At 36.3% G+C, this 15750-nt stretch overlaps 1 protein-coding gene across 18 annotated transcripts in view; it reads right to left on the bottom strand.

The window, feature by feature from the left end:
- SOX6 (SRY-box transcription factor 6) overlaps window positions 1-15750 on the bottom strand; it is a 382490-nt gene that overhangs the window by 48498 nt on the left and 318242 nt on the right. For all 18 annotated transcript variants that reach the window (XM_074585859.1, XM_074585865.1, XM_074585856.1 and 15 more), the window contains one exon: window positions 13515-13705. In XM_074585859.1, coding sequence (XP_074441960.1) covers window positions 13515-13705 — 191 coding nt within the window. The remainder of the gene's footprint in view (window positions 1-13514; window positions 13706-15750) is intronic.

The raw sequence follows: 15750 nt of genomic DNA, 5'->3' as shown, positions 1-15750 counted from the left end.
CCACAATCCTTTAAATCTTCTAATTCAGCTATTTATAGGGTCATGCTGAAAACTCAAACAGTGAAATAGTCCAGTTTAGAAAAAGGGGAGCGAGGACTTCTTGTTCTTAAAGCCATGTTTTACTGCTTTTACAGTGGAGTTGCTCAAACAGTTATGTCCTTGAGGGGGCAGTGAGCTGCGGGCCAGGTTGCTGAGAACCTCTTTGCACTGGAGGGGCAGCCTGTGAAACCTAGATAGCTCTTGCCTTTCAAATCTATTAAAGATCTTCATCTCAGGAGCTATATCTGCTTTGGTTTGGTCCAAAGCACAGCCTAAAAGGGTCTGATCCTAAATGAGTTCTTTCATCACTAATAAAATAGAAATATTAAAGAAAAAATAACGTGGCTGATTAACTTATAATGCAGTTTTCAATTTTATCTCCATTCCTTTTCTACCTCCAAGGAATCAAAAATGTGATAAATCGTGTGTTTTGGTTATGGAAAATGTTCAGTGTTTAACTTAGTTGTGAACTGAAATCCAAGGCAAATTTAGCAGCAAGAACGCAAAAGTATGTGAAATAATATTCACTTTTCACCATGTAAGATGTCAGTGGGAATTCTACTGTGAAATTTGTGTACTACTATTCTATTAATTAATTAGGATGTGACACACAACAGCAATATGAGGATGTTGTTTTCAGGAGACTTTACAAGAGTCCCAGCAAAAGCACAGTGAGGATAAGCAGCAGGGAAGAGCAGCAGCAGGGACAAAAGGAAAGGAGACCTGAGCTAGCATATCATTGCAAACACTGCAGGAAAATTTCCCTCTCTCTCATGATAAGAACATGATAGAGACTTCCACTACCTAAACCATAGTCTGCACCACATCAGGAGCATTCCTAATACCACAGGAGTGGAGTGTCAGAACAGTTGAGGGATGAATAAGTAATGTGGGTCCTGATTCAGAGAGGCACATGTGCTGAAAGCCATCCTCAACATGGCAAATGCTTTACATTAGGAGAATTTAAACGGGGTCATGAACAGGATATTGGGTGCTTTTTCCCCTTTTAACCGGATCCTTTATGTTCTCATAATACAGATTCCCAGATAGCTACAGAAACATGGCATGGATGGAGATAAAGGCAAGTCACTCGACAAACCAAGCCAATAGTATACTTCATCTCCTTCCCTTATAGGATAATTCTCACATTCTCTATAAATTTCCCATATTGCAGTTCATTGCCTTTGCCTGTTCATGGTAGTAGTATATACTGATAAACTATGGATGGCTTTTGCACTGAATGAAATGGAAATCCTACATAGCAGAGCATGCTGTTTAGTGCAGAGGACTGATAGGTATTCTAATCTATATATTGTCAGTCTATAACTGAATATTAACTCAGCCCATTCCCTGCAAAGAAAGAGAAAAAAATAAACCTTGGGTGAAAGAGGGTGGAAGCAAAACTTTGCAGGAAAATAACTTGTATTTATAAGTTTTGGGCTATTTCTGAAAGGAAACAAAGATTTGACACACACTTCAATAAGACATTTGTTATGATGCAGTGTGATCTGCAGTCTGATCTTGAAGAATAAAACACAGGAGTTGTGCAAAGGTCACGCAGGTAATCCCTTGATAAACGGGAATCCCTTGGGAGGAAGAGTGCCGCCAGACAACCTAATCTTATTCATGACTGTTCAAAGAGCTTGAGTGGCATCAGGCAAGGAACGGAGCTCTGGCAAGGAGCTGGCAACTGAATAAGTTTTGGCAACCTGATGAACCCTTGACAGACCAAGAAGTTTTACAGTACATGACGTGTCAGTGACTCACTTTGAGTACAGTTCTAATGCACACCCTCCCAGTGATGGCTTCTATTCATACTGGTATCAAAATATAACAGAGTGTTCCTGTGCTTTAAAAAAGGAAGGGAACAAGCACGTAAAAGTAGGATGCACCAAGCAAGAACCTGCATGTATATAAAGAGATAGTTCATCTGAATAGGAGCTATATAATGAAATTATCACTTGGCAATTTAACTCAGGGATGCGAAGAAAATGGCAGTGAGATAAGAATGCATCCATTGCCTGCTATCTCAAGAAGCCTTTGGCAAAATAACAGTGAAAGCATGCACCCAGCTACTGATCAGCACAGGTCTGACATTAAACCGCAAGTGTCCACTTCTCTTACTGGCTGTTTAATAAATTGCTTTGGAACGGGTGGAGGTGAAGAGGAGATCTTTCCAAAACCTTGTCTCAGTGTTCTCCCTCAGTTAATGAATGTCAGCAAGTGGAAGAGAACAGAAATTTGATATGTTTTTCCAGCCTTTCTTACAGAAGCATTTGCAACATGTTAGAGGCCACAGGCATAAAAGTGAAATACTGGGAAATTAACGTTGTCTGTAGATTTTCAGGATGTAAGCTGGGCAATTTCAGCTTGTGGGTTAGGCATACTTTAGGTTTTAAGTAGTGTTATAACAGCTTACTATGACCTGAACATGATTTTAGTACAAGTAATCTGATGTTGAATATCATTTATTACCCTGTTACACATTTCCAATTGAGATAGACCTGTTTATGGAATTAGTATTATGTGACTACAGATGGACAAGCTATGTGCACTGAACAATTTATCCAACAAATATAGTCTTTCTTACCTTTTCGATCTACCCCTGGAGGATCAGCAGTTTCTATACATGTATTAGTAACTTGTAAGTGTTCTAACAATCTAACTTTTGAGTTATGCATGAACTATGCACTTAAATGCTCAATAGTTTGCTGCTTGTGATTTATGCTGTAGTTGGTCACCTAAGACAAATTACATTGTTTTCAATGCCTGACTCAGTAAGTATTGCAACATTAAACTACCTGAAAAAAACAATTAGGAATTCTCTCAGCTGAAAGACCTCCCAGGTAGTGGAAACCCTTTACTTCTACCTGTCAAATCCTGCATCCATTAGCTTCAACACCACACAAAAACTGAGGAACCTGCTTCTGGCATACCATTGGCAGGAAAAAGATGGCAGTGGTAAGGCATAGTGCAGCAAGGCCTGCAGGACCCCTGGATTAAATTGCTGCAGAGTTCACAGAGTTGCTGTAAAGATCTATAATTAGCATTGACACTGTAGCAGGGGCTGGAAGAGCTCCCTGATACTGCGTTCCTCGTTTGGTCAGTGTGGAGTCTGAAGTGGGTGCTGCATCAAAGCCTCTGTTTTTTATGAATAGGGGGTGAGCAATTTGGGCATAAACAGCAAATGCCCAATTGTGCACAAATGTCCAAGTTCATATGCAAATACACCCATAGAAGTAAAAATACATTTGCATGAATATTTGCAAAAAGAAAATAAAGGAATGAATAAGCATGGTCAAACTCCATTAATCAGATTTCAAACAAACAATTGCAAATACCATTTTTGCATTATTTTTTCAAGTCTTTTCATGAGACAAAAGAAGACAATTTTACCTGCTAACATGCTTATTCTTTTGTTTGAAGCAAAACAGTTAAGCTAGCACAAAGAAGCATATAATCCCACAAACAGGCAGATAAGTAAATATCCTTTAACAACAGGGAGTGTATTTTGATTTATCATACCTATTGATGTAGCCTAATGATACCTGAGAAACAGGAGACATTTTTAATTTTAGAAAGTAATGATGTATCAGAGAAAGTAATCCAAATTTATCCTTGCTGTACTTAATCTACTGCAGTTAAGAGAGTTATATTGGCAACGCACTTTGTGTTGTGAATTTACTTAGAGGAATACACAGAGCTTGGAAATAAATGGCAGTAACTTTTGTGGATGTCTCTGCTTGTATCTAAGTGTGAAATAATATGCAAATGTATTCTTTAGTTCTCAGGACAATTGAAGAAGTGATATGATAGGATTGTGCAGCTGCCATTCTGACCTGCAATTTAAATCAATGAATATATTCCTGTCCTAGCAAATTTACAGTCGAACAATAATTTTTAACCTATCTTTATTGTTTTGTGGAGAAGCGTAACAAAAACATGGAATACATTTGAGTATATATGTGCAAAGTCTCCTGAGCAGCTTAGGAAATGTATTGTACATAAGAAGATACAATCATTATGCTGTTACAGTCATCACAAAGACACTTTCCTTTACGGCAGAACATCGTCCTTTGGGAAAAATTATCCTTGTTGGTTTGTGCAAATTTTTCAACATTCACCCTCGGGACCCATTTTAACCTAATTCTGTTCCTTTGGGATTTTTTGTTGCTCCAAGATTTAAGGGAGAAGACCAAAATAGGGCAAAGCTTTTATCCTTTTCACAGGAAATACCCCATGCAAGTGAAAAAGCGGTGTATTTGGCATTTTTTCTTGAGCTGGAAAGGCAATAGAAGAAAGGGGCCAAATCCCCTTTTTATTATTATTATTATCATCATCATGAGGTCTAAAACCTGCAGCTAGGCAACCCCTTCAAGTAGCCCTGACAACAGAAATAAAAAAACATAGTTGTGTTCAGCGACCATACAAGCATACTATTAAGCATAGGTAGTGGCAAAAACTCTAATAGCCAATATTCAAATACAAAAATAGCTATTAATACCAAAAGAGTGTGCTGGTTTCTTTCCTTAAAATAGTATTTTCTGGCCAAGTGCTTTTGTGACTGAACTGGAAGCATGAAAAACTTTAAAACTTCACCTAATATGGGAAGTTTCTTCACTATACAGTGTGTGTGTGTGTGTATACACATACACGATTGTATATATATGTGTATATAGTTATTCAAATAATGTTTCATATAGGTTCATTATGTTTAGGTGCATTTTCTTCTAATTTCTTACATATGTGCATCATTATCGGACTAATCAGACTTTTTTTAAATTTATGGTCCAATAAAGTTTCCATGATTTATACATTGCAAAGATTGCATATTTTTCACTTAATTAATTGATTTTGATAATTTAATCAATAGACAAATAATTTAGATTTTGTTTTAAACAGCCTCTACGTAATTTGAGGGACTAAGCATTTAACTTCACATCTAATATATTGGTTCAGAAATGCACAAACTACCATCTTTATGAAGACAATTTTGGAAAGTAAGGCATGTGAGCAAAATGCTTAAAAACAAAGGTCTGCACAGCAAATTCTTCCATAGGTGCAAAACTGGATCCATAGTAAGCTGGCACCAAAGCTAACTTATCTGTAAATTTAGATGACCTACATATGCCAGAGATTTTGCACTGTTTCTTTTTGTCTTTTCACTGTCAGTTCCACAGTTTCACTGAACATGTATTTTTAATGTGTAAATTTCAAATACATTATTTTTATGTCTTTCTACACATAGCATACAAAGTAAATCTGAAAAAAAATATTAGTAGGTATATTGGTAGGCATGAGTAGAAATATTTAGGTGTAAATAGTAGTATTTGAGCAATAGCATGTGATCAATTAAAGGCTGAATCATATGTTACATACAGACAGAAAGTTAACGTTTCATGAGCAGCTTTAATATTTCTATCTCTTGAGTTTGAGGAACAGACTTGACAAGATTTCCTACCCACAGCCTCCTGCACCTGGTTCCCATTAGAAACCTGGCCTTGATAATGGAGCTATGTTCTTCTACAGAGGCTAGTGTTAGCAATGGTATTTTCCTCCCATAACTCTTATAACCTGAGTACCAGTGTTATGGCTGTATTTGACCCCTCTGTGTATGTGCAGTTACAACTTCCATCACCTTCCTCACTAAATACACAGAGATCAGATAAAACATTTCTTTAAGTATGGGTACAATTTCTAAGCCTCATTTTATTTCCTGTGCTATCTATAAAAGCTAGTGATATGGTACAGGCTTCAGGTTTATATTGAGAGCCAGATACTTTTTTTCCTTGTTTGTCTATAATGGAGACATTTCTCTTTAAAAGATATGGTTGTGGACCCAGGGATTAATCTTTTTTTCCAAGATTCTCTGCTTTGAATTTAATTTCAAATTACATTTTAAAGTTCTAGTTGTAAAGATAAACTAACTGCAACACTTCTCTGTGTCTGAGATATATTAAAATCTTTCAGCTATTCAAAGATGCATCTAATTCCTGATCAGACCTCACAATAGAAAGAAAAAAGAAAAAAACCAAAAAAAGACAATGCTCCCTGTGCCCTACTGTTATCCTATAAATACACTGATTTAGAAAATCAATGCAAGCACGTATGACAATGAAATTCATACAAAAGCAAAAATCATCAACACCTTGAACTTCTTGAAAAAATAGCAGGGAATTCCCTGGCATGATACGCTGCCTAGGAAGTCCAGTCATAACACAGACAATACACCCTGCAAAAATGGTGCTTAGAATCATTATTTTTTTCCCCCATTCATTGTTAGAAGCTTACATTGATTTCATGTTTTATCTTATCCTGTCATGCAATTTCAAATATTGGAAGCGACAGCACAAATAAACAGAATTTCTCTAGCTACAAAACTAAATGTTTGAAGTCCAGCATGTTTTCCAGTTCTAATAAAAGGGGGCAGTATTACATCAGCTGAAATTCTGAATTGTCCAAATTATCGTAAAAAGTGCTGGAGAAGGATACAAAACTGCTGAATTTCACTGAAAATAGACTGCTACTGTATACGCAGTCACAAATCTGCTTGTCTGCCTTGGGGTAAAATTTACAGAGGTAGTTCAGTGAGACTTAGGCTCCTGCATTGCAGTTACTTTAGAAAATTTTGACTTGAGTCACTATTTTTCTTTCAAAATTATCAGGGAAATATTACAGTTGTATAAAACGAAGGCATATTTTTCATGTAGCTAGGATAAGCCCTAAGCCTAAAAAGGAAAAATTATTGCAGTTTCAATTTTGGAACACAATATTTTTTATATTTTTATAATAGAGGTTTTTTAGAATAAAATGCTGGTGCCCAAATATGGATTTAGGAAGTTAACTCTGAACACTCAATATAAAAAAATCATTGCTTACATATATTAGGTACAGCCACAAGCAGATTACTAAATTGGCCAAGTTCACAATAAAGTATAAAGGACATTTGTTTTGTAAGAATTATGAGGACTGCTGGGATTTGTATTAGAAACTTTTCCCTATTCTGGAGTATTTAACTTAGACAAGTCATTTTTCTGTTATAAAATGATGGAACTGTAAAGAGGTTGTCTCTATGCAACGTGTCCTTCTGCGTCTCAGAAACTCCCCAGGGAAAGGTTTGTCGACTGAGCAGAATGACGTATTCAGGAAAAACACTTTCCCAGTTGCAGTGTCTCTTTGTGGAAATCAGATTCTTCATTAGACAGATGGAATACACTCCCACTGCGTTGAATAAATTGCCTATATTCTTGCAAGAAAGTGAGACCACACTAACAGTTCCTTAAGTAAATCAGTGTCTTTTTTTCTCTCTATACAGTTACAGATTTTCTATTATAGAATCTATATATATATTTAAACTTAAATTAAATTATACCTAAGTGTAAGCTATATAGGGCGGGAGCTTCCTTAAGTTGCAGTGAGAACGGAACTTGGTACAATGATTATTAAGACAATACCATAATAAAAGTAACAGCTTTGTAAAACTAGTCATTTGCTGTCGATATTGCTATCCATTTTTTGGCCTCATTATGAGGTATTTGCCCTTTAATTAAAAGTAGAACTAAGATTTAACCAACAGAAATAAGGATCCAATTGAAAATGCTTATAGTTTCTGTTATGTCTCCCAGCAGACAGCAATGCAAGCATTGACCTCTCATTTACTAGTTAAAAATATTCTTCCATAAGAAACTAAAGGAAAAAAGAAAATATAAGTTTTTCTTTAAAGGTAAAAGCAAATGAGAATAAATCAGTCCCTGCAAATCTAAACCACTTATTCATAAAGATTTATAAAAATCCACAAGGCCCTTATGACCAATCTATTCATGTTCTCAATTTAAGGGGGGTCATGACTACTTTCGGTAAAAGGAGAAAAGATAATTGAATGCAGGATGCACTGGTAAGTATTTTCTTAACTATGTGGTTTGGGGTTTTTTTAAACTGAGTTCAGAAATGGCTAATATCAAGGATGCTAGTAACGAGGATGCTAATAACAAGGTGCTTCTCTTGCTGATTGTCTGAGAAATACCCTGCACTTGCAGGAAAGACAGTGTGACTCCTGCCTCTACAGTTGTTCCATCTATAATACTGAATGTATGGGGAGAAAAAAGCTGGTAAAAAACTGCTGGCAACATAATCCAGTACTGCTTGCATTTAGAAAAAAGCAATACAATGATGGAGTCATTGCAGGGCTGTAGGCAGTCAAAAGGAGATTATGCATGACTAGTAACTTTTCCTACAAAGACTTCCCGAAGTGTTTTTATCAGGCAAAGTTTGTACGCATGTGCAGTAGCTCCATATAAATGATGAAGCGTAACAGCTCCAGAGGAGTTGTTACACTCTATTGTGTCAATAATCCACATATTTAACAGTCCCTAAATACAGCAGACCGTAACACCTCCAAAGGGGTCGTTATGGCTTATCAAGTCAAATCCAAGTGCCTAAATACAGATTTGATCAATAGACTGTAACATGTCCAAGGGTAAATAATATAAGTTTTTAAGAATGTACACATTTGGCATACAAACTGTGGTCTATATTAGGATAAATGATGGGGATTCAACTTGTACAACTTTGATTTAGAAATAAGAAAGGAATAAAAGACTCATTATAAGAGGTGCTAAAGTACCATAATTCCCAGGAAGTAGGGGATGACTCATGTCACTTATTTTGGGGTCTAATTCTGGTTTCCTACTGCAAAAACACAGTTGCCTGAAAATCTACAAAAGAGTGGGAATGGAATATAAACATAAAAATGTTATATTAAATTCTGCGTCCTCTCAAATCTCAGTGAATATGCTTCATGGGTAAGTAAATGGGGAAGTGGGGGTATATCCTTGGGTCTAGCAAATATGTTGTGATTATTAATTGGGTATATGTTCTATCTTGACTTCATATAGTTATCACCAACGAAATTAACACATTTCTGCCTATATTTTTTCTACAAAGATTTTCTGAAGTGTTTTTGTCAGTGTTTTCATGCTTTATGCACATAAAAGATAGGATCTGGTCCTTTTTAAAAATAATGTCAGTTATCTTATGAATTATATAGCATTTTCAGGTTCATTTAAAGCCTTAAATCAAAGAAAATCTTCTAGGCAATCGTGCTAGTCTGAAATACTAAAATAAATACAAGTAGCTCTAGCAATGCAAATTTTGTTTAAGTACTCTTTTTTGTTTAAGGTAAACACGGCTTGACTGGAGAAAAAAAGTCATATCGTCTAAACAAAGCCAATTTTTGTATTATTATACTTTTACTTATATCACATGGAAAGAAATCTGTAGCCTATTTTCTGAGTTTTCCTAATTCTCTCCCCTTCTCCCGTGTTTCTGTTTACTCTGTGAAACCACTGCCACAGTCACTTCTTCCCTTTCCTCAGCCAGACTACACCTGAGCAGCCCCAGGTGGAGTAGAAAAAGTCAACTCTGCTATGATGACGTTTTGCCTTGTGTGCATTGGACTGGTTTTGTCTCAGGTAAAGTTAATTTTAGTTCACATGGGGCTCTGTTTTGGATTTGTGACCAAAACCACACTGATAACGCAGGCATGTTTCAGCTATTGCTGAACAGTGCTTCTACAGCATCAAGGCCTTTTCTGTTTCTTATGGTGGCCCACCAGCAAGTAGGCTGGGGGTGCACAAGAGGAGGCACAGCCAGGCCAGATGACCCAAACCGACCACAGGGATATTCCACACCATATAACATCCTGCTCATCAATAAAAGCTGGGGGAAGGAGGAGGAAAGGGAAATATTTGGAGTTTTGGCATTTGTCTTCCCAAGGAACTGTTACACATGCTGAAGCCCTGCTTTCCCTGGAATGGCTGAACACCCACCTGCTGATGGGGAGTAGCGAAATGAATTCTGTATGTTGCTTTGCTTGCGCACACAGCTTTTGCTGTACTTACTGAACTATCTCAATCCATGAGTTTTCTCACTTTTACCCCTCTGATGCTCTTCCCCATCTCACTGGAGGGGAGTGAGCGAGCTGCTGCACGATGTTTACCTGCCTACCCTAACCAACAACATTACACAACCACAAATGACTCTGTAACTGTAGATGTCCATAGAATGGTGTCATCTCAAAAGTACAGCCTAACCTTACTGCTTTAGCAAATGACAAAGTTTGACCGTGCCAGAGTGCTGCAAGCTTTTGTTTTGGTCTTTCTGATGAGTGAATCTCTATGAGCACTTTTAAAGCTTTGTAGGAGATTTTTTTGAACAGCAGAATATGAACAGAGGCAATTTTCAATTCTGTGTCTCTAACCAAATACAAAGCTTTCTGAGATTTAAATGACACATTTTCAAAGAGGCCTAAGCCCAGGCTTTGAAGCTATGTACATAATTTTGTAAGCGCAATCATTTGCACAACAAACTATTACCAGCTATCTGAACTTGAAGACCAGTAACTGACCAGAACTCAATAGCTTTTTTTTAAACCAGCTGCAGGCAATTAATTTGTCATCTTTTTCTGGTGCCAGCTTCTAGCTACTCATTTATACAAGTCTAATTACCTGAAGCCAATTTCTGAAAATTTGGTCCTGAAAACATAGGGTCCTGATTCTTCAAAAGAAACCAATCCAAAATTGCAACTAAGTTGCAATTAATTTGAAGTTATCAAAGCTTCACCGGGATTATGACAGAAACTATACACAATCTTCTTGGCATACAATTATTTCAGAATTATGTTTTTCTAATTGAAGTGATCTATCATTCCTCCCCCCCGCATTTTGATCATCCTGCCATCATTTTTAGAGTAAAAGAAATATATCATAATGTAAAAAATGAAAGGCAGAGGGTAAGGGGGGAAAGAAGAGTATTCTAGAATTCTGTTTGTGCAAAGGATGCTTCTGGTTTTAATGTATTTTATACTTGCTATAAAATATAAATACATTCCCTTAGTATTCATGACTGACTTAATTCTTTTCTTTAGGATAGAGAAGGGGGATATATCATCATTTTAAACGACTGATTTATGTCCTATTCTTTTGTAAACCCTGTCTCTTCTTGCATCTACAGAGCAAATATAACCGATAGCATACCAAAGTTAAAACCAGAGTACTTTTTCCTGCCTTAATAGTTCACTCCATAGTACACGCTACAATAAATAAACCCAGCAGGATTATATAAAGGCACTGAGAGACTTAACAACAGATTTCCTTGCTGCTGTTTTAGTCTTAGGTTTTAAAAGTTACAAGTGCAACCATGAAAAGTCTCCCCATAAAAGATGGCATTTGAGAATGATGTTGTTTGTATTTGTTAAAGAGTTCCAATTGACTCTGCTATATTTGCAAGTAAAACAAATCTTTCTTCCTCTGCCTGCCTGATGTATAAGCTCAATCTGGAAGCTGTACATCAATCTGTGTATTGCTGGTAACCAGCACAAAAAAAGAAATTTCAGATTATTCACTGAAATATTTACTGTCTCTGCTTTAAAAGGTGAAAGACAAAATAGAAACTTGTTATATCGAATACAAGACGTAAACATGGTACTGAAAATACTCAGGGAGCAGACCTGATAAGTAAGAGGATGCCATTTTTATACTTACTTGTCAAAGTCAAATCAAATGTTAAGAATTCTTTTAATAGCCCTTATAGTGTATTAGATATTTTTAAATGTCAAGCCACTGAAACTCATACAAAATATTTTAAAATAAACATAATTTTATAAACTCTGATTTATACTGACCATAGGTGTGAATTTCTTTTATTTTTATAACTTGGGCTTTAGTACCCTGCCTCTTAGTTAAGACAAAATTGACTTTACAATTAGAGTGTTGTCTGAATGTGGCCTGCTTGATCAGTTATTAATTTCTATATTTTTTCATAGTATCAATCTGGATTAAATGAGTTTTTCAATGCTTACATTTAAACTAACGCTAGCATAAATAAATATTTATTAGCCTCTGAATTTGACATGGAAAAGCATTGTTAATCCTGTGTGGTAACAGTTTAACAAATCTTTTTAATAGACGCTGAGCCTTTCTCTTGTTTTTAGTACTGTGAAGAACCTATCAAGCAAAAATATAAAAGGTAGATTAAAAGGTATGTATCGATGTTTGATGGGTCTGTTTACAGCATTTCTTTGCCTTTCCATGCCTTGCTACAATCTATTTACTCACCGAGTATTTCCTTGTGCGTTAAGATCACAATAACATCAAATTCACGGTTTAAGATATAGTTAGTATTCTGCTGAGTCTTATACTCAACCTGGACTAAAAATTCCTGTTAGTCTTTAAGTATAATATAATCTTCCCTCTCTCTCCCAAAATACAAAGAACCTACCCTCTAATATATACAGATATATCACAGAATTTTTATTAATGAATTATAGGCATTGAAAGCTACCTGTTTTCCAATTTATTTATTTTTTTCAGCAAATAGTCTGAAACACTAGTTGCTTTATAGGTTAACGAATGTGTCAGTTTTCTTTTCTTTCATTACTAAAGTGCATCATAGCTGTTCCTAATTGCCGATGCCATAGTTATTACTGGGATAATATTCTCCCTTTCTAGTTAACTGGAATAAGCATTGTGGGATATAACAGGTTTTGTGTCAGTGGTGAAAAATGACTTGTGTGCTGTATTTTTTGCAGCATAAGCCACCTCTAGGGAGGCTAACAGAGAAACATTCTTCATCCAAAGGGCTGCCTTATAGCTCCACCAATTACCTGATTCAGTGTTCAGGAGCTCTGTTACACACAGAGAGACCTGCTTCTGGGGCAGATCTTGTAGACCTTGGACAGGCCACAGAGCAGGACAACACAGATATAAAGAATTTTCCAAGAGACTTCTTTGTCCTGTGAGCAGTCCTTACAGTGTGTGTGATAGAAACTGTTCCTTACCTTTTGGATATGATCCCAGCTTGCTATTTTGTAAACCGGCTGATGTCCTGCTCAGTCCAGTGCTGGACACATTCTCTCCCCGCTGTCTCCCATTCACTGTTTTATTGTAATGCCCCATTTCATTTTAGTGCTTGGAAACTACAGCCAAGATTCAACAAAGAAATTTGATGTCTATTTTCCCATTGAAAAATAAGCGCCAAAAGCACTGTTTTGAGCCTAAATACTTGGTTGTATCTGAGTCACAGATTCAAGTACACTCAGATACATTCAATAGCATTATAATCTTGACCATGCTAGTACATAACTGGCTTTTTTGCCATATTTATCAATCCAGTCATTCTCAAATGCACGATTTAAAATCTAGTGACCACAAACAACAGTAGCTTGAACCAATTCACTTTCCACATTGTTATACGAATGCTTGCAGCTTAATCACATGAGTGCACAGGACTGTTTTTTTCAATGCTGTCACGTAAACGTAGAGGAGTTAGTAGCACAGCACTGTGAAGTGACAAGGTGTGTTTAACATGAAATCAGAGATGGCTAAAAGCTCTAAAAAGAAATTTTATATAAAAATAAGAAGCTATTCACAGGGAAAAAAAGAGTGAATGACAGACTGTTTGGCAATGGGAGACATTACCTTTTCATTCCTGCAGTTGTTTAGACCCATGTTATTCATGGAGGGCAATTTTCCATCAACACCATGTGGCTGCTGTTGCTGCTGCTGCTCCCTTTGGATCTGCTCTCTCATTTTTCGTGCCTCCTGAATGGCTTTCATTACTGTGTCCTGGTCCCCAAATAGGGCAGGTGAATTAAGACTGGAAAGGATATCTATAAACAGAGAACACACTTTATTTAGGTACTTATCCAAATTAGAATCCAGGTTAAGCACTCAGCTCCTGTACTGTTAGAGCTGTACCCAACTAACATCAGGAAAAGGAGAAGGAGTGGCAATTGTTGTCTGTTCAAAAGCTGCATTAATCTATAGAAGTGATTGATAAGCCCGTCCACTTCTTTTGCTGTTATAAACACAACCACTGAAATCTTGGCATAGCCTGATATGGCCACTGAAATCTTGGCATAGCCTGATATGGAGGTATCTGAGCATACCCATGGACCCAAAGTTAAATATGTGTCTAAGACAACAGAATTAAGAAGCTTAAGTGGGAAGCCTTTGAAGAATTAATAATAATTAATAAAATGAACAAAGGTGGAGAAAGAAATCTCTCTTACTTGGCCATGAAAGTCTATGTCAATTTTTAGAATTTCTTTATTGGGAGAACCATCACTCCAGACATTTAGCTTTCAATTTCAGAAAGAGCACGCAGTTACTTTTGGGAGACAGAGCTTGTTAACACCATAACATGAGTATAAACCTCTAAATCAGTAGAGAAAAAATGGTTTTCTTTCTATCACTCTGGACAGAAAGAGAAACTTTTAAGCATGCATCGGACTCACACAAAACATTTCTGTCACATCTTAAAGTGCATACTAGAGGTAAAGACGAGTATGCCAGATACAGTTTCTGATTTGAGACCAAAAGACAGCAATTATTTGGTGACTGGTTGTATTGTGTTGCTGTGATGAAGCTTTAACTTGATCCACGTATTCCTGCATGGCAGTATCGTCAATACTGCACATGGATAATTTGGCTATATACATTCTAGCTAGGAAATTCTGGGCAATCAAAGTTTGTGCATGACCCGTGCACCTGCCTGACAAGCAAATGTCTTTTATAAAAGCTCTGAATTTGTTAGATTTGTGTACTTACTAACAGCCCACTATAAAAAAAACACAACCAACAACCAAGCAACAACAACCAAAACCAAAACAAACAAAGCCAAACAGGCTAAGACTTGGAATTCTCCTTCAAAGATAATTTTAATATTCTTTCGACTTTATTGAAGTTCAGCTGAATAAAATATAGCAAATTCAACCTTGAAGGATCCTGAATTATTTTAAAATAAAAAAGGTTAAGATTAAGGGTTTCTCATGCTTTATCCTGGGAACCAAACAGTTGATTTAATACTGTGGTCTAGATGAGAAGAGATGCAAACCGTGCTGTTTTAGATAGAACTGTGATGTTTTCTGTCTGAATGAAGCACCCCTCTCCAAATTAAAAGTAACATATTGGAGAACAACCATTGTTCTTGCTGGGTAAAATTTCCAATGCCCTGAACTGATTCAGTAACTGGAGCCTAGGTAAGTTGGGAACCATATTTGCATGACTTTTAATGAAACTTAGACTCCCAATCACCTAAATTTATCGTAAAAATGGAGCAAAAGCTCCTACGTTGCTTGGTGATTTTTGACAATGTTTCCCTGGCTTCTTTTATATTTAAAGTTTGAGAGGAATTTTATATTTAAGGATTGAGAGGAATTAAGTTTTTATGACTTTACATGAAATATATTCACACCTTAGGTGTATCTTCTCCAGCCATTTCTCTGGAATGGCCTATGACTTCTAAATGATATGCCACATTCTAATGTTAGTGCAGTTCTAGCTGGAAATAAATTGACAGAATATCTAGCTAGCTGCAGAAAGTATCTTTCAGAGATCATGATGTTCCCAAGTGTTTCGAGAATGGAAAAAAATCATAATTTTTATATATTTAATGTATGTATTTAACATATCTGTTCATTATTCACAAGTGTTTCTATATATTTTACAAGTACACTTGAGCTACAGATTGTGAATAAGTGGTCTGCAGTAAGTATTTAGTTGCTGTTAAAATTTACTATTTGAACTTTAGGGCTGATCATCTACATTTTGCAGCTCTTGATTCTGTTTCTTGACTGGCTAAGGTAGTCTTCAGACATAGTTTTCAGATCAGTTTTGTTTCATCACTTAAAAAGCTTTATTTATTAATTAATCT

Source organism: Larus michahellis, chromosome 4 (genome assembly GCF_964199755.1).
Source record: "Larus michahellis chromosome 4, bLarMic1.1, whole genome shotgun sequence".
Classification (NCBI taxonomy): Eukaryota; Metazoa; Chordata; class Aves; order Charadriiformes; family Laridae; genus Larus; species Larus michahellis.
The sequence above is the reverse complement of the archived record's forward strand: the minus strand, read 5'-3'. Positions and strand labels throughout refer to the sequence as shown.